Here is a 26,859-nt window from a genome sequence, read left to right as displayed (position 1 = left end):
ATGTGTGTCATGACAGTAATATATGGAGCAAAATATGTATGCATTCATTCATTCCACAAAAATTTACTCAAGACTTTGTTATGAACAAAGAATCGGACCACATGCTGTTAGGGAAAGAGAGCCAAGGAGAATCTGGTTTCCAGAGTCCAAATGAGTTTCAAGCTGCATAAAGGAAAAGACACGTAGACAACTCATTGAATACCCAACAGTATGAAGCAAGTGCCCTAATAGAGATAAAACCAGATGCTGAGAAGACCTGAAGGAAGGAGGGATTATTATTGTATGGTCTGAGGGTAGGAGACGAGGAAATGTTTCTTGAAGGAGATGCTTTTTAGCTCATTTTAATAGCTGGAGAAGGTGTAAGAATTCTGCAAGCCATTAGAGAAATGTGAGCCAGGCCTGCCAGAAGGGAGGAATAACATGCTGAGGAATCACAGGGAGGTTCACCCACCTGGAGAAGAGGGTGCAGCAAGGAAGCTGTGCCAGGGACAGCAGGAGGGACAAGGTGGTCTATGATGTGGACACCGTGCTGAGTCTAGGTCAGAAGACAGGGCAATTCCTAATTCAGTCAGGGATGATAATGGGGAAGACAAGGCATTTTAACTAAGTATTGAAAGATAAATATGACTTCTACAGTCAGAAGTGGGATGAAGGGACTTCCCTGATGGTGCAGTGCTTAAGAATCCACCTGCCAGTGCAGGGGACATGCGTCCGATCCCTGGTCCAGGAAGATCCCACATGCTGCAGAGCAACTAAGCCCGTGCGCCACAACTACTGAGTCCACTTGCCACAACTACTGAAGCCCGCGTGCCTCGAGCCTGTGCACCTCAACGAAGAGTAGCCCCCGCTCACTGCAACTAGAGAAAGCCCACACACAGCAACAAAGATCCAACGCAGCCAAAAATAAATAAATAAATAAATAAATAAATAAATAAATAAAAGAAGTGGGATGAAAAAGAACACTCCAGAAAAACAAGATGGCATTAGGAAAGAACTGGGGATAAGAACATATAATGTTGACTTAGGGGATGGTGAATGTACACTTAGGATAAAACACTTTTGCTCATTCCTGACACATGTTAGGAGTTCAATAAATATGTGTTGAATGAATAAATAAATGATTGATCATAGGGAACTAAGGGAGAAAGAAGTTTCAAAATATGGGTTGGAGTTGAACCTTGAATTCCAGACTAAAATGTTGGGACTTAATCCAGTCGCCAATGGGAGGCGCTCAAGGGATTTCAGAGGAAGGAGTGACAGGATCAGTGCTGTAAGTCCAGAACTGAGACAAAGGATGGACTAGAGAGGGAGCAGCAGAAAGAACAGCCTGTCCCCGTGTCGCAGACTCAAGACAACAGGGATTTAGGTAACAGTAGGAATTGAACAGATAGAGATAGAATGAATTTAAGACACATCAGAAAGGTGGAGCTATCTACCGCTGTTACATAGCTTTCTCAGACTTACCCACTCACAACAGCACGGCTTTGCAGGCCAATAAATACACACCACCAGCCCTTCAGGCTTATTTTGGCCATGGTTTGGGTCTTTACATTTTGCTTCCCCTCCAGCATCATTCTCGGATTTCGGTCTTCTGCCTCATTAGTTCAATTGCCTGTTTCCACACAAGCATCCATATCGCTCTTGGACTTAAAGTAAGTTCTACTTCCCTGATTTGCGATTCAGCGTTCATTCTTGTACCCTTTTTGTTCCTGGTTGTTTCAGGTATCCCTCACCCCAGCCTCAGCCTTTGGACCAAACGCCTAATGGTGACCCACTTGTTCAGAACGTTAAAATAAAAGGTTCCTTAAAATAAAATGTCATCAGGATATCTGAATACTCCAACACATATACCATTGGACTTTCCAAATGGTCAATGTGGTTTCCGAGATGTGCTCAAAAACATTTTTTTTAAGGTCATTTGACATTTGGTACAAGGCATTGCACCAACAGCCAATAGGCCTATTACACTGATTAATACTAAGAAAACGCACTAGAAAAAAGGTGGTACCAAGATAATTTATTTTTTGTGTGTGTGCAATTAACTTCATTAAAGAAGAACAGAATCAAAAGATGATGGCTAATTCTTAATTACTTAGAAAGAAATCATGCTATAGATAACTAGACGTATGTTATATCAATCAGACATATGATATGACTTTTTAAAAGCTCTATTTAGCTTTGAGGTACAGCATATGTGTGTTAATCCCATTTCTAAAAATTTTCAGGACAATCTCACTGTCCTCATAAATGTGTTTGTAATTGTCAAGCCATGTATTCTAATTTTTTTTGGTTGAAAAACATGAACACTGTTAGCAGATTTGCTTTGGGCGAAATTAAATTTAGATTCCACCCCCAGTGTCTGCCGGAGGGTGGAGAGAAGCTTACCCAAATCTAAGAATCCCACTATCTAGGGGAAAACGCACCAGAAGCCTAACCCACGTGCTCTTTGGGTCTACACTCAGGAAAGTTCAGCTAGTCCCTGCTTGCTATAATGCTAAATGTTTTCTCAAATTGCTGTTGAATGTTTGCTCTAGTTCTTAGCAGCTGCTCTGATTCAAAAGGGCTCTATGTTCTCAGGACATTGAAATTATGACTTGAAAAACAAAACAAAGCCCGTTATTGCATTTTTCCTGATTTGAAAAATCAAGTTGAAGACAGTGACCCTCTTCCAAAAGGCAAGAGCATTGCCTCATGGTTTGGGGTCCTTGAGCAAGGTCCCTCAAGGCCTATACATGAAATGAGGACAATACGGAGACCCAAGCGTTCACATAATTGATCCACTTTCATCCGCGTAAAGGGATGAGAAAGTCTCAAATTATTAACAGTCCAGTGCTTTTACAGCTCCCACCTACCACACGCTTACTGCCTTCAGATTCCTCCTAATTGAATTACTGAGAGCAGACCAAATGACCTTAGTTGTCCAAGCAGTATTTATCACATTTTAAATGAATTCCATTATTAAAAGGAAACATTCTCTTAACTCATTTTCCATCTTATAGTAATTATATCCGCGGTGTCCTAAGTTTTCTGTGACTTTTCTTTTCAAGAAACAACTCTTAACCTTCCACAGAGTCAGTGACCTTGTTTGGATGACTCTTCCCCTCAGGTGACCTTGAGGCAAAAATTATAGAAGCATCAATTGGCAAGTTTGCGAGCATTCAGCAAATCATGAAAAGGGTAAGAGCTCTTCATTTCCCAGCACTGGTATTCATCATGGAAAGACACATAAAAAGAAAGGGCAAATTCCAATGACACGCATCCAGTAAATTGGAGACTCTTGTCACAGTAAATGCCAATTCAGCAGTTTATAATCACAATGCATAACATGCTACATTACTTATTTTTTAACCCTCTAAATTGGGCATGTTATTACTGTTCCTCTGTGTCACCCTTTGTATCATTGAAAAGCCTAAGTTTCTTCTGCTATGAGATCCTCTTTCTGAGTCTGTTGAATTTCATCTTGGTTATTAGTAACAAGTCCTCTTCACAATGGCATTCAATCAAGAATCACAGATTTTGAAGAAATCTGAAAGGTCACTTAGTTCCACGTGGACCATTGTACAAAATAAACTAGAAGGGAATAAACTGTAAAATTGTTTCCAAACTATTTGCAAATACAACAAACCACAGAACTTCTCTTAACAATTTGCCTGGCATTTCATCCATTTTAAGCAGGTAAATGGAGTCCAAATTCTCTTGCCTGAATTGGAGTTAATTTCAAAACCAACAATCAAGGTGAATCATCATTCCTAAATCTATTTATTTATGAACTAAAGGAGAGGAGTTCAATACAGATTGCACTGGTGTCAACAGAGTGTCCACAGTAAGTGATGTTCTCTATTAGATGTGCTTGGATTTTTTCACGTGGTAAGAATACTATAACCAAAGTGCAGTTAATAAGGTCAAACACATTTCTGGAGATTTCCACACATGTTCAGGTATTCTCACCTCAATATTACATTTCACCTAAGTGGAATATGTGACATAGAGCAGTAACATGGAACAAACACTGGACAAGAGGTATCACGGGTATGGAGTTAAGGTCCAGCTCTCTGACTCATGAATTCCATTAGACAGTCACCCAAACTCCCTGGGCCTTGGTTTCCTCATTCATGAAACTATTTCTGAAGTCATATGATTCTATAGGTCTATGTCAAATACCAGATTAACAGCAGGCTTTTGATGTTTTCTCCTAAACCAAAGCAAAGCAAAAACAAAACAAAACACAGAAAAGGCAACAAGAACACACCTGGCATTAGTTTATACCTAGGTGGTGTTGAATTTCCACCTTTGCAGTATTACCACCCCAAGCACAGTGAGAGTATTTAGTATTTAGCAGCGGAGTTATTAACCCATGCTCAGATGTGTCACGATGTTGTTTGAATCCTATTAAATAATATATTTCTTTAAAAAAAAAGTCTCAGGTTTCTGAATCTCTTCACAGTTTACCTCTAGTGACTGAAGCACATATATTAGAATTGAACAGTTAGTATTTCTGGTATAGGACTGATCCAGGTTATAAGGCAGAATCTTTCCTCTACCTAAAACAGAATCTTCTTTGAGATCATCCTTCAAATGATTGCCATTTATGGAAGTATGTCATCTCTGCAGAAAGAGCCATAGAGGAAAACCAATTCCAGAGATTTCTTTTCTGAAGCATGTTTTGTCTATTTGCTATATCAACAAGCAAACAAGGTGTTTGAAAATGTTGTTTTCTTGAGGAAGATGCTCCTATGACATTACTGATCCTAAGGTATAGCCATGGGCTTCTGCTATTGATTTTAGCATCCTATTTGGAGTATGCTAGCTACCTGTTACAAAGCCAGTCCTCACCACATCCCACCAAGAATGTCAATATGCTTTCCATGCTGCTTCTGCTCTTTGCACACCACTCCCCTGAGGCAGTGCCCTAAATCATCCCACATAAGCCCTGGCAGATCTCCAGGCCCACGGGCAATGGTGGACTCCAAACTAGAGCCACTAAAATGATTAACGTCTCCTGCCCATATGATGCTATTTCAGGTATCTCAAGGCCTTCCCTGCCTTAAAATCAAAATTCCACTTTTCTCACTGATGCTTCAAATTCCTTTAAAAGAATAAAGAGATGCTTTGACTCAGTACACATTTTCCTGGGAGAGGAAACATATGACCTGAAATCCATATAATTGATTAATCTGACAAAATTGATTAATATAAAATCCTTTTCTGAGGACAGACATTGATGAGGAGCCTTACTGGCAGGTGAAATGGGAAAAGTACAGCAAAAAGAGATGGAAGACACCAAATATTTTGCTTACTTCTTGCTTCATAAGCATTTGTAACATAATAATAATGATATTCATCCCATGAGGTTGTTGAGCTAATAACTGATAACAATAAATACCATTTATCGAGTCTTTCAATAGTGAGAGGTAACATCAGTGAAAATGCTGGTCAGGACATCCAAAAAGCCTCTCCTCTTTATAAAAGCAATGAGAACACTGCCAAAAATTGTCAAAATTGACATTTTTATAACTCCAAAAAACGTAATGAATTAAAAATCAATGGCCAGGGAATCTTTTAAGTGATTTACAAGCATTATTTTATTTAATTCTCAAAAGTATCCTATGATGTATGATATGATTAGGTATAAGAAGTATGATTAGGTATGGTGATTATTCACTTATTGCAGATGAAGAAACTATAGTAAAGAGGGTTATATACCTTGACTAAGATTGAACAGTTAATAGGAAACAAAGGTAGGAGCTACAATTAATGTTCTTCTCATGTTTGATGTCTCAGGGTAAACGTTTCCACCCAATCTCTACAAGGTCCCTTCTATAATTCACTCTGACAGCATCCTATTCTCTTTCTTCATAAAACTTTTCACAATGTGAAATTATAATTCTGGGTCTGAAGATAGACAAGTGGATAATATAAGTAGTGTGAGCAACTTGTTCTTGTTTGCCTGAGACTTTCCTGGGGTTGACACTGATAGTCCCAAGCACTGGAATTCTCTCAGTCCTGAGAAAATCCGGGTGGTTGGTCACACGAAGAAATAAATAAGCTACAAGTGTTAGCTCACTGATGCCACACAACTAGGTGTTCCCTTCATAAGTCATAAGAGCTATCACCCAGGAGATAAGTGTGCTGCAGCCAACCTTCTTTCGTCCAACAGCCCTAAGTGTCCTATAAACCACAGGAGGGTCTCTGTTTACCCACTACAAGGCACCCTTCTCAGTCACCATGGAAATACCATACAGAAACTAAACAAAGATGAGATTTTTAACGCAGCCTTTGAAAAAAAAAAAAAAAAAAAAGAGGCTCTCCAAGAAAGCACTACCATTTTGGAAGGAAGGGAGACTCCACTATTGTTTCTTTACTTGTTTATTCTGCTTCTTTCCAGAAGCTATTTACTCCATAAGAGCAGGGGACTCACGTTTTCACTCATCATCAAACATTCAGCATCTAGCAAATGCCTGACATCTGGTGCATATTCAATAAATAGTTGAGCCAGTGATCATGTAACGTCTAAGTCTTGCTCTTAATCACCATCTATTACCTGCCTTGATTTAATACTTTAATTTTCCTGCCTTAATAGAAATACAAACTAATAGTATGAACTGTTCACAACATCACAGGCATGATGTTATCCTAGTAAGTTGACAGAATAAGCTTTTGAGGTAATTATCCCCATTTTCCAGATGAAGGAACTGAGGATAAGAGAGATGAAAGAACTTGTCCAAGACCTCAAAGTTAATCTGTATTTGTTCCACAAGTGTGTGCTATAATTTCTCAATTCTATCATCCTTCTGGCAAGAAATATTTCTGTACCCACACAATGGAAAACACAGAATATCAGGTGTTTGATATATGCTTCTTATAGAGACCACTTCTCCATGCCTCCGATATTGTTTATCATACCAATCTGGTAAGCTAAATATTTTCCATATCTGACATAAAGGCAGTCCAGCCGGGCCCCTCTTCTATTAATAAAGTGCAAATTGACACAAAGTTATGTAAGGCTACAGTATTTGTAATAATAACCTCTGAATTCATTAAGCACTGGCAAATTTTGAGTCCGCCATCATAACTTGCCAAAATTGTTTTCTTCTTCTAGTTTTTAGGAGGCAACCGATAAATGCCATTTCATTCATTATTTTATTTCTGATTTTATTTTATTGTCCATAACCAATATGGCTCTAAAACCTCTCCTTTTTTCTTCTTTTCTTAAGAGAATCCTCCAGTGTACATGCATGCTATTTAAACTAAGCTCCCTAAAGCTGAATACAATTTATCTTCAAACAGCAGAGAGGAAGGAGGGCAGAAATCTTCAAATATATATAAATTCGTAGCAAGCTTCTATCGAACTCCTGCCCTTGTCAACTTGTTTAGAACACAATTTTCCAAATGCCACTGCTTTCTGGGATTCAGGAGAGGGTAAGAGAGCTCTTTCATTTCATTAGATTTCTGTCAACTCCATCCTGAGTTTCTAGCAATAGGGACTCTCAGAAAAATATGCTGAGCTTCCCTTCAGGTCTGGGATGCTGTGATTCTGGCATCGCAAAGCGCCAAAAGTAAATAAAATGGCTCACATTGTGTTCCAGGCACAAGGGGGCCCAAGAGACAGGATGAGAAATCCCTCTGATGTGCCCAAGACCCTACCTCCAATTGCATGCTGCTGTTTTCTCAATATTCAGAGCTGCAGCCACTTGGAGCCAAATTCTCCCCTCAGTTCTGTGTACGCAACTTCATCCAAAGTCACTAGGTGTAGAGAGCGTATCTAAAAGTGACATTTGCCAATAGCGCCATGGAGTTCTCTTATCTGCCCCGTACTAACTATGCAATAAGTGTCTTTCTACCAATTTCTGCATAAACGTGAGCCCGTTTGCTACTCTCAGATGGCGGCGCTTGCTGTACAATTTCCTCACTTTTTAAAGATTTTTGCGTTTTGCCAGTCAGGAACACATTTTGCAAGTCCCTGGCAAACACAAGTGTACTTTCTTCTTGGCTTCAACACTTGCGGAAGCCAGATGAAAGGAACAGCTCGCAGGGAAAGCTTTGGATTTCATCAGTCCATCGATGAAGCAGTCCTCTGCCTCTCAGTCAGGTTTTTAAGGGATTGTGTTTCCTTAACTGAAGAAGTAAAAGTGCAGAAGAGTATAAGTGAAGAAGAGAGTTAAAGGTTTGCCTCATTTGAGGAGTATTTTTGGATCCTTCCCTCTACTCTCCCCCCTCCAGGCTAAGTTGGCGGTTTCCACAACCCATGTGCATCTCATATCTTATAGTGTGTGTGTGTGTGGATTTGCTAGGTATTGTCTGATGTGGGCTCTCTGAGTCAGAGCCAATATCTTGTTTATCTCCATATTTCTAGCCTAGAGCAAGGAGTCTGTCAGTCAGGTCAAGACACATTTATTGTCCACCTACTCTGTGCTAGGCACCGAGCCTCCTCCAGAGATAGAATGTCCTCCCCTTGAGGAACTTAGAGTCTAGTCAGGACATGCATGCATCAGCATAACATTTATGCACAAGGCAACTAGAAGTTACATAGAGTATGACCAAGATGCCAAAGGGAACACAGCAGATGGGTTCGTAATCCTGGTGGTAGAGTCAAGGGGACCGCTGGGAGAAGACTATGCCAGAGCTGAGCCCTGAAAAGAAATAGGAATTAAGTCAAGAGTTAGCAGGGAGGGGAGGGAGTTCCAGGCATGGGCAGCAGCATGAACAGAGGCAAGAGGGCATAGAACACTATGCAGTTTGCCCTGCAAACTTCAAGGCCCAGGCTGGGAATAGCAGGCCATTAAGACCAGAGAGGTGGGCAGTATCCAGGTAACCAAGGATTTTTTTTAACCTTATCATTTTAGAGAAAGTAGACATTGAAAGAGTTCAACCCTAAGGGAAACAGGCTCATATCTATGCTTTAAACTGTTCAAACTGGGAAATTAATAAAGGGGCTGGCTTTTCTTTGTGAAAGATTGAAAACAAAGAGTCCAGCTGGGAGGCAATTTTAATCATCTTGGTGAAAGACCGTGGGAGCCTGTATTAGGGCTGAGAGTAAGGCTACGCAAGACATATTGAAAAGGCAGAATGGGAAGGACATTGTGCTGGGTTAGAGGCAGGAAGTGAGTGGCTTGAGGTACGCATTAGACTTTGAGATATATGAGCTTGAAGCTCAGAGAAGTGTCAGGGATTAAGATTAAACTATGTGACTCCTAATTTTATAGGAGCTGAAATTATCCTTGAAAGTAGATGAGATTTCCCATGAAGAACTCTTGTTAAAAGAGAGACCCAGTAGCTGGGAACCTCTGGGGAAAAACTATCATTTAAGGGGTGAGCTGGGGAGTGGGTGCCCCTGAAGGTGATGAGGAGACATTTCAGAGACCTGCATGTGAGGCAAAGAGAGTGTGAGGTCCTGGAGGCTCAGGGACTTGCAAAATGTGTAAAGATTTTCATAGAAAGGCAGAAAACAGTGTCAATGCCCCATTGTGGTAAAGTCAATATAGAGTCAAGTCCAATAGCTTTGGCAATAAGGAAGTCTTTGAAGACCTTTTCTGTGTCAGAGACACATATGCATATTGTTTAATAAATACATGAATGAATAAATTAATGAATGGACAAGACCATGTTTTCAGAGACTCTCTTCCCTTAGGATATAAAAAGTGAGGCTTAATTTGTTGGGTGAAGGTTGATTTACAAAGGAGCCCAAATCTCTAGCCTTAAAAACTCTTAATTAGCATTGGTGGCACAAAACAAGTCATTCTGTTTCAAGCCTTTTCTTATTGACTTTTCTTCTCCATACCCTTTGCCGTGCATTTTAATAATGATAGATGAAGCAAGTCTTAAGGTGAAAATGCAGAATCCAAGGCTACTCTCCCTTCATCACTTGCCACGAATAGGACCCACATCCACATTTACACGTACATTTGGGGTCATAGGTCAGCAGAGGTGTTTGGAAGCACGGAAAACTAGATGCTACAGGGTCAGAATTTTAACACCAGCCCTTTCTTGGAGCAGCCCAGTGTCTTGATTTGAAGTAATAGATTCATGGGCTTCAAAATTTTCTTCCACTTTAAAGTTTTTGTCTAGAGTCTTCACTCTCAAATGCTATTGGAGCATCCTAGATTCACTCAGTAAGTGCTCAACAAAGATTTTGGTTGTTAATTCAGTCCTTTGAGACTAAAGTCTTATTCTTTAGCAAACAGAACTGTTTGCTGTTTGTTCCAGAACCAAGCTGAGATTTATTTTGCTTTCTGCAGTTGCTCTTCATTTCTGCTTTCCCTGTTTGTACATATGCCTTCACTTTATATTCCTGCCTTTCTCTCTGGATGTTTGAGAAACACTGGTCTCTGCCAATGCGTACACCCATGCTGACTGATCCATGGACTGGTACCAAAATCCACTCCTCCATATTTTGACTCACTGCAGAGAGGAGGCACACTGCCAACTTTGTAGCTTCCTGTGTTCGAAGAGTGACAGGAAAGCAAGATGAAGGAGTAAGAAAAGAAAGAGAAGTGTGGTTACAGCTGATGAAAGTGTGGTTCCCAGCACAGTGAGAGGAGAAACACAAACAAATCACCTGGCTGATTTCACCATAAACATGCACATCTCCTTCACGTATTCCCAGATTTTTACATCTACTGATGTCTTGCCTGGTGTATTCAGACGATGCACCATATGGACAGAGGCAATGTTTTCCTTAATCCTTAGTGTAGCGTACAGCCTGAACTATCAAAGTTCCACCACCAACACTAACAATAAAAAGAAATGGTATTGCCACTGCCAAACAGTGATTCGCTTTCAGTATGGAAGCTGCTGAGGGCAGGACTCCTGTTTACGTTATGTACCATTCTCAGAGCTCAGCAGGCAGTGACTAAATGGCAAAATGAGGGAGCCCACCTTCTTTCACTGATATCATACATTTCAGCCCTTAATGACCACCTAAATTCCCCGTGCTTCCGAGGGCTGGTGCTTTGGAACTGCTTTGCAAAGGTATTTTAAAAGATTTAATTGAAGTTCAGAAATCAAGTTTTATTAGCTAACATTCTGGGGCCCCAAAGAAGCAACTGTCCACCAGTTGATATTCTAGAAAGAAAAGAACTCTCTGTTAGGTGCAGTCAATGGGACAGTCCCTCAGTCCTCTCTCAATAAACCTGAGCTCTAACTTGCATGGATGTTCAGATACATCTCTACTGAATTTGTCAAATGGCAGCCCTTTCCACTCCGGTTTGGCATGCAGAGTCCCTTGGTTTTCTTTCAAGGAGATTTTCAGGAGTCCCAGAGTAGTGATTCTGACATCCTACCATTGCAAGAAATGCTTAAGAAATATATAAAATCTCTACCAATGTGAATTAAAATTAATTGCCTTTTTGAGAAATTTGCAATATTATCTGGATATATCTAGAAAAAACTCTTGAGTTGATGTTTAAGAAATAAGACGAACAACCCAAGAATACTGATGTTAATTGCATTTTAGGAGTTTTGCAACATGTCTGGGATATCAGTAGATAACTGTAAGATGTTACAGACTGGAGCTGAGAACCAGTCCATAATCATGACCAAATCTCCCAATAGAATTACTGGTAGTAAGGGTTGATGCGGAGAAAAAGAAAAATGGAATAAGTAGCTATTTCTTTTTCCAAATAAACAACATTGTTTACGCTTAGAACTTTCTTGTTTACCTCATTAAATTTTAAGACTGTTGGACAAAGTCAGTGTCTTATGTTATCAGTCTTTGAGAATGAAATTTACAGCATTCATAGCTGTTATTTCATGTTAAAAACATTTATTATTGCTATGCCTTTTGATCTAAATAGGGCCATGGGCTGCTAAGCCATTATTTTTAGAAATAGAGAGGAATTAAAAGATGACACCCAGGCACAAAGGAAAGGAAAGGTCCATCATCTATGCGAGAATAAAAGCGCTCTGAAGAAATGTTCGAGAAAAGATGAGCTGTTTTGTATACGCCTGACCCTGCCCTTGAAACTAAAGGAGGCTGCCTGACATATTGCCTCCACCTCACAGCTCCTTTGATTACAGCCCAATTCTGTAGACCTTTATTTCCTCAGAGGAAATTAGCAACAAGCTCTATCTCATATGCATTTGCACTCTCACATTTAGAATGTTTCTGCCTTGAATTTACATTTAAGAGTACTAAAACCCATTGATTTCTAATTATAATGGTGAGCTGCATTTCTAAAAAATGTAAAACTCAATAACATGAATGTCATTCATATCCCTTATCCCAATGGGCACTATTAAAAAAAAAAGGGGCCCATGTAGAGAGGACTTCCCATTTCTAAAAGCATGGCAGGCTGAATTTTCAGTTTACCTTTGAAAGCTCCCAAAATGAATGAAAAAAATCATTTTTAAAGCATAGCTTTTTTTTTTAACATCTTTATTGGAGTATAATTGCTTTACAATGGTGTGTTAGTTTCTGCTTTATAACGAAGAGAATCATTTATACATATACATATATCCCCATATCTCCTCCCTCTTGCGTCTCACTCAGCCATCTTGGAAGTCTTGAGGAAAAAAGGAACCCCAGATGAACTGAATCCCCAAAATGAAGTAAAAGCCAGACCCCAGAGAGGTAAAGTAGCATCAAAGCCTCGATTGTCTTGAGGGTATTGGCCAAATCTTGTGACCTTGACTCTCTTTTTGGATGGGTTGTCAGGGCATAGCAGGTAAGAGATAAGAGTCAAGGTCTGCAAAGGAAAAATTTAATAGAGTTCTAAATAAAGCTGAGATTCCAAAGTGGAAGAGTAAATAATAAACAACCCTCATCCCAGGAAAGGAGAGTAAGGGAACTTAAAAGACAGTGCCTGCCATAACTTGACACTCGGTATGAGAAAAAATAAATCTCTCTGAGAATTCGTCATCACAAGTCAATCCTTATGGACACTATGGAGTTTGTGACCCACATTTATGCTTTCTGTATGTATTGAAAAACCACAGCATAGAAAATAATTAAATATGCATCCAGGTTGGTAGTAAGCTTGGACAGCTTCTCTAGAAGAATTCAACATCAAGTTGGAGCTCTAAGAGTTCTCACAGATAATTCTAAGAAAAACAAGGCAATCACAATAAAAAAAGATCACCACACACAAGAAAAAGCACACCAAGAATGAGAGATGGCAGAATCATCTAAAAATTTCTCAGACACTGAACACATAATATTCTTAATATAAAAGAATTATGTTTAATATGATCTAAGAAATAAAAGATTCAGAAGCATGGAAAACAAGGTATTTTTAAAAATATATCAATGTTTAAAAGAATCCATTGGATTAAATTTTTTAAATGAAATTTAAAACTCAGTAAGATAAATTAGCAAATTCAACACAGCTGAAGAGAGAGAATGAATAAACTTAAAGATAAATCTGAAGTAATCAAACCAGAGAGAAAATTATTAAAAGTAGAAAAAATGTTGAAAAGATATAGAGAGGATAGGCTGAGAAGGTTTGGAGTACATCTAAATGGAGTTTCAGGGGGACCTAATGAATAAAATTGGGATAAGGAACTATTCAAAAAAATAACAACTAATACTCTCAACAATTTTTGGAAGATACTGAGCTCATATCCAAAAAGCTCAATGATTTCCAAGCAGACTAAATAAAAAGAGATTCACACCTAGACATACTGAAAGTAAAATTATATAACAATAAAAATAAAGACCAGATATTTAAAGGAAGCAGAGGAAAAAAAGAATATCATTTACAAAGGAACAATTATACTGATGACTGACTTCTCAGCACAGCAACAGAGACCAGAAGATATAATGCAATACATTGAGACAAAACAACCATCACTCTAGAATTTCACACGCAGTACAACTAACCTTCAAGAACAAAGACAAGAGCATTTTAGAAAAGTAAAATCTGTAAGTATTCATCACATACATGCCATCCCTAACTGAAACTCTAACAGATATGTTTCAGGAAGGAAGAAAATTAGTCCAGATGGAAGGTCTAAAATACAAGATAGGATTCTGAGCAAAGATATTAGTAAATATATGATAAAGAAAAACACTGATATACAAAACAGTTTATTGGTGAAGATTTAAAAATATAGAAATAATACGTGGAAAAGAACAGTATGTAAGTTGAGAGGGCGGTGATGAAACCTAAGACATTCAAAGGTTTTTGTACCATTTGAGATGAGAGTAAGGTTATTATTAATTTTAAACTGTGCTAATTAAGCATGTTAAAATATCTACAGTAGCCACTAAAAAAAAAAAACACAGAGAGTAAACATCAAAAATAAGTACAGAGATAAAGTTCAAAAGGAAGGAAAAATGTTAAATAAATCAAGACATAAATTGAACAAGAAAATGTAAAATAAAATTCCAATATCCTAGACAGTATTTTTTTAAATTATTAGAGTAGGCATACACACGATCATTATATAAACACACACACACACACACACACATTCTAACAGCTGAGGATGCAAAAGGATTAGTTATGTCAAATACTAACTGAAAATATCACAAAGAGAATAGATTTTAAGGTGAAAAAAGTTGAGCAGAGATAAATAAGGTCTCTTCCTAATGACGAAAAGTTTAACCTGCCAGTCAGTTATAACAATTTTAGACTTATGTGAAACATACTAATGTATCTTGAATTACATACATTGAAAATTTACAGGTACATAAGGAGAAATTGAAAAATTCACAGGATATTGGAATCCTTTAATACCATCTCTCATAAATTGTTAGCTCCAGTAAACAAAAAATACTGGTAAGCAGATGAAGGTTTGGACAGCATAAACTTGATTTAAATGGACATATATAATATAGAACACTGCGCCAAACAACTTCAGCATAAACTTGATATAAAAGGACATATATAATATAGAACACTGCACCAAACAACTTCAGAATATACCATCCTTTTAAGAACACATCAGCTATTTTTGAAAATCGTCCACATAAGAGGCCATAAAATGGGACTTCCCTGGTGGTGCAGTGGTTAAGAATCCGCCTGCCAATGCAGGGGACACGGGTTCAAGCCCTGGTCCGGGAAGATCCCACATGCCGCGGAGCAACTAAGCCCGTGCACCACAACTGCTGAGCTTGTGCTCTAGAGCCTGCAAGCCACAATTACTGAAGCCCACATGCCTAGAGCCCGTGCTCTGCAACAAGAGAAGCCACCGCAATGAGAAGCCTTCGCACCGCAAGGAAGAGGAGCCCCCACACGCCGCAACTAGAGAAAAGCCTGCGGGCAGCAACAAGACCCAAAGCAGCCAAGAATAAAATTTTTAAATAATTAATTAATTTAAAAAATGCTTTAAAAAAAGAGGTCATAAAATACATCTCAATATATTTCAAAAGTTGGTATATAGATCATATTCTGTAACATAAATTAAGTTAAAAATCAAAAACAAAAAGATGTCTAGAACAAGAACTGTATTTCAAAATAAAACACATGCTTCTGAAAAACACATGGATCAAAGAAGAAATCATGATGGAAAATTATAAATACATTGCTGAATAATAATTAAAGTATACACACACACACACACACGCACACACACACACACACAATGGAATACTCCTCAGCCATAGAAAAGAATGAAATTTTGCCATTTGCAACAACATGGATGGACTTGGAGGGCATCATGCTTAGTGGAATGTCAGACAGAGAAAGACAAATACTGTATGATATCACTTATATGTGAAATCTAAGAAATAAAACAAACTAGTGAATATAACAAAAGAGAAGCAGACTCACAGATATAGAGAACAAGCTGGTGGTTACCAGTGGGGGAGGGGAAGGGGGAGGTGCAATACAGGGGTAGGGGATAAAGAGGTACAAATTTTTATGTATAAAATAAGCTACAAAGATATTGTACAAAACAGGATATATGCCAAAATTTTATAATAACTATAAATGGAGTCTAACTTTTAAAAATTGTGAATCACTATATTGTATGAAACTTTCATACAGTACTGCTGGGAAGATAAACTGGTATAGTCATTTCAGTAAATGATTTGTTATACCTTGTGAAGCTGGACATGTGCATGCCTTAAAACCAGCAATTCTATTCCTTAATATAGACCCAAAGAACCTTCTGTACACATGCACCAAAATACTGGTTCGAAAATGTCCACAGACCCATTGTTTGATAGACCGAACTGGAAACAACCTAACATAAATTAACAACAGAAAACCAAAATTGTGTTATAGTCATTCAATAGTATATGTTTGCATAAATAAATAATACAGCAGCTGCCTACACCAGCATGGGTGAATATTAAAAGCAATACTGATGAAATAAAAGCAAATTAGAAAAATATTGTATTATTCCATTTATATAAAATCCAAAATCAAGCAAAACTAAAAGAAATGTATTGCCTATGGTTACATATATGTGTGGAGGTGTAAAGAAACCCAATGGTATTAATAAATACAAAAATCAGCAGTGTTACCTCTGAAAGAAGTATGAGTTCTGAGATGTGATAAGTAGAGAGGGCTTCTAAGGAACTGATACTATATTATTATTATTATTATTATTGCCTATTGTAGTTTTTTTAACATCTTTATTGGAGTATAATTGCTTTACAATGTTGTGTTAGTTTCTGCTGTATAAAAAAGTGAATCAGCCGTATGTATACATATACCCCCATATCCCCTCCTTCTTGCATCTCCCTCCCACCCTCCCTATCCCACCCCTCTGGGTGGTCACAAAGCACCAGCTGATCTCCCTGTGCTATGCAGCTGCTTCCCACTAGCTATCTGTTTTACATTTGGTAGTGTATATATGTCAATGCTACTCTCTCACTTCGTCCCAGCTTACCCTTCCGCCTCCCCGGGTCCTCAAGTCCATTCTCTATGTCTGCGTCTTTATTCCAAGCTAGGTAATGGTACACAGTTTTTTATTTCCTTATTATTCTTTAAGCTGTATATATATGTATATATGTGTGTGTGGGTGTATACATATATCCATATACATTATGCATGTATGTCTATATATTACATTCTTTTTATATTTGATCTATTTCAACAGTCAAAAAAAAGATTTCACCAAAAAGTACACATCACAAAAAAAGCCAACTCTTCCGTTTTTCAGGTACCTAATAAAATTTGACCTAAGATAAATACTTAGTGAAGGTGTGGTCTTTCCGATTTAAAAAAATGATAATTATGTGATCTCCACAAGCCCCGGGCTGTTTCCTGTCATGGAACAAATAGCAATAAATACATGTTTGTTGAATTGAACTAAATTAAAATGTGCATAATACAAGGGGCAAATATGTGACACCAGCTATTTTGGATTGTCCATCTCAGCCTTTCTTTGTAACAGAGCTCCAATTTTCACTGTATACTTATCCCTCAACCACACAGTCTATATGCTACTGGGGAAAGTGACCCCACTCTTAGCAACCAAGGTGGACTCTGATTGGCTTAAGTTATTTAGTATCTTCCAATTCTTGACAACAGTGTTTGGTTCAAAACAGTTAACAAAATATGAGCCAATGAGAGACAAGAAATGAGATACAAGAAAATATTTATGAGAGGTTTGGTGTGTGTGTGTGTGTGTGTGTGCGTGTGTGTGTGTGAGTGCGTGTGTGTGTGTGATTTGTGGGGGTGAGGAATCCTCCTAGGTCTTCTGAAAGATACTCAGAGAGGCACTCGCTGTGTTTATTGAACACATGAACAAGACTGGCAACCAATCTCTGCCCCGAGAAGCTGCTAGAGCCACCTATGTGGCATCTGAGGATTTAACCTTAAATTAAGCCCCAGGTAGGTCAGAGCCAGCCCTTCTGGTAATATGGTTGACTAGGTAACTACACCACTTGCTACAGAACACTTAGAAACGCCAAATAAAACACAACAAACATCCTTTTAAGTGCATGGCTGAGCCCAAAAGAAAGTAAGGGAAATCTCTCAGCCAGGCCAGTTGATGACAGTAGAGTCACCTTCCCCAGCAGTATATAGGCTGCATAGGTGAGAAATGAAAATCCAAATGAAAAATAAAGTGGGAACTGAAGACCAGACGAGGAAGGGTAGACTGGACAAGGGGCAGAGATTGGTTGCCACTTTCTATAACCAAGAAGCTTGCATTTTACAGCCCATGTGGGGACAGGAGATGGTGGCTTAGGTCTGCAAAATGTCAGAGAGCTGCAACTGGGACCATATGTAAAGTTTAAGGTCTAACCCTCAGAAAAATGGTCGATTAAATATATATATGTCCTCACCCCCTGTAAAAAAAAAATACACACACACACACACACACTCACACACACATACCAGAAGCACAGGGTGATACACTGGTGAATGAAAGTTTATACAGGGTTTGTATAAGTTTCGTCCGAGAATATATACTCACAAACGTGCTCTCACGTAGATTTGGAGTATGCATCTTTCCTACACCATGATACAGGAACCTACAACCTGAAAATTTAACATACAATATTCTTGCCAGTAATTCTCCTGAGATTCACGCCTCCCATCTCCACCCTAAAGCTTAACCCAGGAGGCATGAGATTCCAACAAATAAACTCCTAAGAAAAATATGTTCACCACCCCAAATTACCAAATAACCCCCCCAAAATTCATCATGTAAAAGTCAACAGATATATAAAACAGATGTCTGAAAATAGATTTCAGATAATAGGACTACAAGATATAGAATAAAAATTTAGTATATTTTAAATTATTGAGGACATAAAAAGAGAAATTAAAAATATCTTAAAATTATGATCACTATCACAAAGCCAGGGAGATTTGAAAAATTACCACCTGGAGTTTCCAGGAGTAAAATAATTGAAATATAAAACCCAAAAGACAGATTAACAGCTAAATAAGACCTAGATGAAGACAAAATCAGTGAACTAAAATATAGAGATAATAAAATTATTAATAAAGCAGGATAAAAAAAGTATAAAATATGAAAGTCATGAAAGATAGAATATGAAGGCCAACATTTATTCATTTCAAGTTCCAAAAGAGCTATGTATTTAAGATGTGGGCAAGGCAGACAATATAGAGACCAATGGGAAGAGAGAGAAATAAGATATTCAGTGATTTTTAAAAGATGCTTGATCAAACCTTGCCTGAAGCCCTTTCCATTCCTCAGCTTTTATATTGTTAGCCTATACATTTTTAAAATTATTTAATCCCATTTATGTTGAGCATTTTGTTCTTTGCAAGCTAAGTTTTCCTAGCTGATATTGGAAGAAAATAAAGATTAGACTAAGAAAGTTTAAAAAAAAAGTACCTGACCATTAAACATCTGGAAAAATAGACTCAGACAAATCCAGCTAAAAGTTAACAGGGAACAACACTTCTCCCATATTGCAGCTGTAAAGTATCATAACGATCACCTCTTTGGGTGACTACTGCTTTTTTACTAAGATGCTTTGGTTTCTAAAATCATTAACTATCAAAAACTGTTTGTTAGAAATTATATCAGTAAAAATGAAACATCCCACTCTTGCTTAGAGGATCTAAGCCCCTCTGATACAGAGGCAGCCTCAATTTCCAACCCAAGTGCAGAGCTTCTAATAAGGGGTTTCTGGATACAATATTCCACATTTACCTTAACTTTGTAGTTCCCAAGGAGACAGGACCTTAGATCCACTTCACAGTCCAGAGTTGATGTTAAACCCTTTGCACACAGCCCAGCTTTTCTCTGAGCCTATCCAAACACTGCTTTATTTAAATTTAACCTAAACTCCTAAACTCCATTATCCTTCAAAATCCTGGGCTTCCCTGGTGGCGCAGTGGTTAAGAATCTGCCTGCCAATGCAGGGGACACGTGTTTGAGTCCTGCTCCGGAAAGATCTCACATGCTGCAGAGCAGCTGGGCCCCTGCACCACAACTACTGAGCCTGTGCTCTACAGCCCGCGAGCCACAACTACTGAAGCCCACGCGCCTGGAGCCTATGCTCTGCAGCGGAGAGGCCACCGCAATGGGAAGCCCGCGCACCGCAACGAAGAGTAGCCCCCGCTCACTGCAACTAGAGAAAGCCTGTGCACAGCAACAAAGACCCAACGCAGCCAAAAATAAATAAATAAAATAAATAAATTTATTTTAAAAAATACTATAATAACCTCTGTCTTTTCCTTTATTGGGTGAGATGCCCCACAGTTCCCCTGGCATGCAGTCTCCCTCATTGCATTGGTGCAATAGAACTGACTTTGCTGAATAAAAGGTCATTTCTGGTGATCTTAGGCTGATTAAGCTAGGACAGGAGACAGGGTGAAGCAAACCAAATAAACCAAAATATAAAATTATATTTTTAGCATTTGCCTAAAGATAGTCATATAGAGAGGAACGGAAAAGGTAAAGGCTAGTTAGAATCATTTGGTTGGACTGAAACTAGAGAGGGTTTTCATTGATGATAGCTTCTTGGAGAAGGCCAGCCTTGAAGAGAGAGAGAGAGAAAGAAGTTCCTTCATGTTCCATTAAGAACATGGAACTAGTGGCAGAAGTGCTTAAAGAAAAAAAGCCTCTTTGCTTCTCTTTGCAGCTGCACATACCCTTCCAGACTGGGACACTTCCTTGTTCCATGCGGGCGGCCCACGGGGCTCCCAGAAAATTGAGAGCAGCCTAAAACAAGTGCCAAAGCACACTCTGGGATCCAGCTGCCTCCCAGGTCTAGGGCTGAGCCCCTGGGCTGTATTTTCATCAGTGAACTGGCCGTCATAAATGTCAAGCCCTGATCAGCATAATCCCCTTAGCTCTTCCAGCTTAGTTCACAGCAAGGAAAGGTGGCATCAAGATTTCCTATTTTGGAAAAAAAAAAACCTGCTGAACTTGGGCTGGCATAATATTAGCAGTGTTAACGTTCTATATCGCTTTTATCTCCAGTAAGTTCAAGATTACTTAAGCATTTGTGGGAATTAGATTTATTTGTAATCAAGACAAAGCACAACATTTTGGTACCTTCTCTGGTTGCTAAGCATGGCTGTTTTTCAGGTGGAGGAACTAAGCAGAGCATATCTGGTGTAACGCTGCAGTAAAAATAAAGTAAAAAGTGAAGCATCATGAAGATGTAGCTCTCTGGCAGCCTCTGTTTCAAGAAACCCCTGCTACCCTCTCTTGCCTTCTTCAGGTCCTATGGCTTCAACCTTGAAAAATAAAGGTCATCCCCATCCCCACAATGCCTAGGTAGGCGGCTCAGAGTGCCTGGAACTCAGAGTATTAGTACAAATAAACACAGAGGAAAACTACACAAAAACCAAGCACAACTGCATTTTTAATACCTTGAAAACTTTTCTACCCCTAACTAGTCAAATTTAGATTACTGTAGCCTCCTGGGCTCTCCCAGTTCATGTGTATGCTTTTCTTGTTTTCTTTTTTTGTGTGGTACGCGGGCCTCTCACTGCTGTGGCCTCTCCCGTTGCGGAGCACAGGCTCCGGACGCGCAGGCTCAGCGGCCATGGCTCACGGGCCCAGCCGCTCCGAGGCATGTGGGATCTTCCCGGACCGGGACACGAACCCGTGTCCCCTGCATCGGCAGGCGGACTCTCAACCACTGTGCCACCAGGGAAGCCCTTGTTTTCTTTTTTATACTAAGTAGTTTATTGTCTGCTGCTGCCAGTTTATATAAAGCAATTACCCTTGTGAAACAGAAATTCATGTATATTCAGAGACGTAGATGTTAAGGACTGACAAAAGTACAAGTCTATAGAGTACGGCACGTGTTATAGAGACAGGCTTTTGTACTGGCTTCAAATTCAGCTTTCCTTTGAATATTCACCAGTTTATGAAAAGTGGTTTAGAAAACCTTGCAAAGATCCATTTTACTACAAAAAGGAACAGACTTTCTGAGGTCTGAAGGGATTTGAAGATACTCCAGTCAGCAGCGGGTCATGCTGAGGATTCTGCAGACAGAATTGTTTCAAATCCGCAGCTGCCTGGGAAAGCTTCACAGGGTTGAGCCCGGCCTCCAGCCCGACCTGTTGACCCACTTTCTTCATAGCAGCGACGGTGGAAGGACCAGACATGGCGCACGCGACAGCTGGTCAGATCAGCATGCCCACGTGTATGCTTTCCTAAGCAATTTTTAATGCCAAATATGTTGATTTTCTTGACTAAAAGCATACTGAAGAAAAAGCATTGTAAAGGTGTGTGTATGCGCGTGTGTGTGTGCATGCGTGTGCGTGTGTGTTGGTGGGAGAAGGGTGTTGATTCTAAACTGAACACTGAGAGATTGTTTGAGGACACAACTTTATTTTATAGCAATAGTTTTTGGCATTTTAAATAACTCAGATAGGTCATGCATGGATACCCTCTATCCCCAATGGAAAGCATCATCACCCAATTCCATCAGCTTTGCAGAAGGTGCAAAGCTCACCTCACCTGCCAGTCTCTACGGGTGTCAGCCTTGCATGAAAACATGACAGCCAGCATCTCAGAAAGGAAAGAGATCTGCCAATTCACCTACCTTGTATGTTTCACAGACAGGAAATTTGAAAAGGTTTCAAGTCCCAAAAGTTTGGTTGTTTATACTGATCCTGCCTCTGATATGCTGCCCGGGCCTGCCACCTGTCAATTTTGTCCAACCTACCCAAAAAAGGAAGCTGGAAGGGCGCATGTGCCATTACCGTAGAATATGGGATATTAAAATAAAAAATATTCCAGCTCTTTGATTTCCTTTGATTTTGTGGGTAATACAATAACCAGAATGAGATAGCTGAAACCAATAAAATCTGATTTATAGCATTAAAGGCAATCTTTATAGCACTTATTTATGGTACATTACATCTAAAATCCAATTTCACAGGCTGATGTTTGAAACTTTCTTTCAATCATAAATACACTACATACACTGTACCTCAGTGCCATAGAGTTAGATTATATAAATGTCTGTACCCCCAGAAGGTATTAAAATTTGGTTACTATGGTGGTGAATGAGCTTGACAGTAATTTTCCTAACCAAGTCTTCAACCAAAAAGATCCAGTCAGCACTTGATAAATACTGAAACTGCTAGCACTCCTATCATTAAACCAAAAAAAGAAAAAAAGAAAAAATCACTGCTCAGATAACTCTATATTCTGGAATGAAATTAACTGAAAAGAAGTCGTATAGAAATGTGATCATTGGTGATGCTGAAGGATACTTGCGTTAACGTTGCAGGGTATATTTTCAAGCCAATGAGCAAAAGTACTTTCTTGCACGACATCATCGGTATTAAGAAAAGACACATGGCTAGGTCTACACATGCTACATTGGAAATATAACCTGAAGTGTCTACATTCATACACTTGAATGTTCAAGACTATATTCTGTTCAATTACTATAATCATTGTCAAAGAGAGAGCAAAGAATACATGTTGACTTTCAGAGAACTGTCATTTGAATCTTAAGCAACTTCCCATTGATTTAAAAAGGGTTTTATCTTTAAAAAAATTCAACTCTCCACACACTTTGCTTGCCATGCATCAGATAAACGTAAAGAGAGGCTGGGATCCTCACCTGGTCTGATGAGCAAGCGAACTCTTGCTCTGTGAGAGATCACATCCCTCAGCACTGAAGTTTTGTTTCCTAAATACATTTCAGCCTCATTGTCATCCAGAAATATGTACCATGCACCCATCATCTGGCTTATGTGCTATGCTGATAAGTCATTCGAGAATAAAATTCAGGACTCAAATATATCAATAAATGACAAAAAGTGGCAGAAATAGTGAATAGATTCAATACCCAAATAACTGCCAAGCGTTGTCCTATGCCAGGAGTGCATTGGGATACTGTGGGGCTTGAAGCTAATACAATTTGAAGTCTTCCTTAAAAAAAAAGAATACCTGGGCTTCCCTGATGGCACAGTGGTTGAGAATCTGCCTGCTAATGCAGGGGACACGGGTTCGAGCCCTGGTCTGGGAGGATCCCACATGCTGCGGAGAAACTAGGCCCGTGAGCCACAACTACTGAGCCTGCGCGTCTGGAGCCTGTGCTCCCCAAGAGAGGCCGCGATAGTGAGAGGCCCGTGCATTGCAATGAAGAGTAGCCCCCGCTTGCCACAACTAGAGAAAGCCCTGGCACAGAAACGAAGACCCAACACTGCAAAAAAAAAAAAAAAAAAAAAAAAGAATACCAACTTCAAAACTTAATATTATTTATAAGGGACTTGTACATGTGAAAACCAGACACTTAAGCCTCATTAGTGACAAAGTAAAAGTATTTCTGGATCTTGTTTTTCCCATATCATTTCTGATCCTCACACAAGCCCAGCAAGGACAGCATTATTCTTCAGATGAGGACGTGAGGCTCAGGTGTGTTGCCCCAGAGGACTCTGTTAGGAATCCGTTCATTAGGATGCAAGCTCAAGTTTGTCTCTCTTGAAACCCATGCATACTGTTGCGTTTCAGTTTAAGTTAATGGAGGTTTGGGTTGTTATCACCTGTAGTTCCCCAAGATGGGGTGGTGTTCTTGTTTTAGCCCCCAGAGAATCCTCTACAGCAAGTGAAGGCTTAAGCGTGAATCACAGTCACCTGGAAGTCTTGTGAAGTCACAGATTGTGAGCCCCACCTCCAGGGTTTCTCAATCAGTAGGTCTGGGTGGGGTCTGAGAATTTCCCAGGCGATGTTGATGCTGCTCGGCCAGCACCATGCATTTAGCTGCTGACCTTGAGAAACTGAGCTAATTCCAGCATTCTGCCCATCTATCTTCTTCCTCCAGTGAAACCAGTTACTGTAGTTCAGGAGTACTTAACCAGCTCAGCTAAAATGGAGCTAAACCCCAACCCTTCATGAAAGATTTCAGCTGGACTAACAGTAGCCGGAATACAAAATATGCTGAGAAGGAAAAATGTTAGTGAAGAATTATGTTGGAAGAAAAGATAGTATTAAGATGCAATTCAACAATGAGAAACTCAGTATATTTAAATTAGCCTCACTATAGCACAAGTTAAAACTGTTATGTAATGGTAGTTAATGAAAGCTCATATAAATACCCTAATTTTTCTGTAAACTAATAGAAAAATAGAATCAATGAATATGGTGAGAAGCCAAGGAAAGAGAATCACCAGGTGGGGGGTGGGGGGAAACTAAGGGACTAAGGGCATGAAATGTCATTTGAAATTGAGTTAGTAGGGTTTAATCAAGGTATTTAAATGCATTCTACAAGAGAGTACAACTTACATTCTGTATTTAAGTGATATTCAATATAATGATGATGGACTTTTATTACAGGAAAGCTATTCAGTGATGCTTATGAAACGACTGTAGACAAATTATCTCTATGACATACTACAAAAGTCACATCCATAAATTAGTTTAAGATGTCAGCACTAAGTATATTCAGGTTTGAAAGACTTTAGTTCACTCTGAACTCTTAATGACCCTTGAATATGTTTACGGAGAGAAAAGGTGATCCTTTTGCCATTAGTATCTCGCGGATTATTCTGCAGTAAACATCCTGTGTATTTGCTCTTTGGTTGGAAGCCTAGGGGGCTCTTGGTTTATTCAACAAAGAATTATTGACGCTTACTATGTACCAAGGATACACAAATTAATAAGATACTTATTCAAAGAATTAGCCAACTACATTATCCTCTTTCTATTCTACTTGAAGAAAGGAAATAGAATTAATACAACTATCTAGTAATTCATCTCAGAGAAAGAAAAATAATTTGAGCTTTGGGTTTATGGACTTCTGATAGGTGTGCAATCTATAGGAATGGATGGTCAGAGATTCCATAGTTTTCTCACATAGTGATCTTTGTATTGGATAAAAGACTAGGTTTTAAGAAATAATGTGAAGGTGGGCCCCTTGTTATAATATTTTCTGCTTCCAGGAGCAGAGGTTCTTGGGCAGGATTTGTGTGCAGTGGAGTTTACACAGGAATTGTTCAAAGAGTAGGAATTGGTGGCGATTCTGATAATGAGAAGAAATTAAGAGTTTTTCCAAATAGGATCACAAATTTTCAGAAAAGGAACCAGTGATTTTCTGAGGAGCTGGTAATAAAATTTGCCTTTGATCTAAAATGATACAAAAGAAAGTTCCGCATTTTCCTAGAAAATGTACCATCAGTGGCAATAAATCTTAGCTCTAACCTCCTGTCAATTATCTACCTTATGGATCAGTGCACAAGAAAACAATGAATTCTCAACAATTATCATGGGATACAGATACCTTCACATAAGAGAGATTTCATAAGAAAATAAATATATGCTCTATAATATCATTTAATACCACTCTTGCTTTCTAAAAATGACTTCTATAAATTTATTTTTCACTCCACATTTCATAGGCAGATGGTTGAAAAAAATACCCTTTAGCAAAAAAAAAAAAAAAAAACAAAAACCCAAAACAAAAAAGCCAGTTTTTCTTCCCAGTGTCAACTGTGTTTCCATTAATTTACAATATCTGAAAATAATTATTTTCATTCTCTTTAACGTTGTTAGCAGCAAAACAACAATTTTTGTGTAGTATAATTAGGGAAATAAAAAATTCTTATTAGAAGCAGATCATTTAAATGATGCAACTGCCTTACCAAGTAAATTTCAGGTCACATATATCAAATGGTGCCACGGCCAACATGAAACCAGTTTTTGGTACATTCCATCTGAGGAGATGCTGCCCATTTGCAGAAAGCCTAGGATAACATGTCCAAATGCACTTCACACGTGTCACAAGGTCTTAAAACTTTCATGCTTCACTGAAATCTTCTAACCGATTCTTCTAATGGTTGTGTTTATTCTGCTTCATTTACTTTCAAGTTCACATCAAGTCTCAGAACTCTGAACTAGGAGAGACCATGGAGATGATTTAGTCTCTTCCCTTCCAAATCATCTTCAGGTGTAATTAACTGAGACCCAAAAAATCTAGTGAGATGTCCAGTGTCTACGTCTGGGTGATGAAAGGGCCAAGATTGATCGAAACTCTGGTCACATGACTCACTGTCCATCGACGTTGCTCTCACTGTG

At 38.9% G+C, this 26,859-nt stretch overlaps 2 protein-coding genes across 2 annotated transcripts in view; both read right to left on the bottom strand.

Annotated features, from left to right (window-relative positions):
- The window catches only part of HS6ST3 (heparan sulfate 6-O-sulfotransferase 3), a gene marked incomplete at both ends in the record, with an annotated part of 664,060 nt that overhangs the window by 158,880 nt on the left and 478,321 nt on the right, over positions 1-26,859 (bottom strand). The gene's annotated exons all lie outside the window — the stretch shown is intronic.
- LOC309792595 (guanine nucleotide-binding protein G(I)/G(S)/G(O) subunit gamma-5-like) lies at positions 21,735-21,935 on the bottom strand (the record flags this gene model as incomplete). Its single annotated transcript, XM_082602322.1, has 1 exon — positions 21,735-21,935. One exon carries the CDS (start codon positions 21,933-21,935, stop codon positions 21,735-21,737), a length of 201 nt encoding a protein of 66 aa, XP_082458448.1.

The sequence above is a fragment of the Mesoplodon mirus genome (genome assembly GCF_964341445.2).
Source record: "Mesoplodon mirus genome assembly, chromosome: 17".
Lineage (NCBI taxonomy): Eukaryota > Metazoa > Chordata > Mammalia > Artiodactyla > Ziphiidae > Mesoplodon > Mesoplodon mirus.
This window is presented reverse-complemented; position numbering and strand designations above follow the sequence as displayed.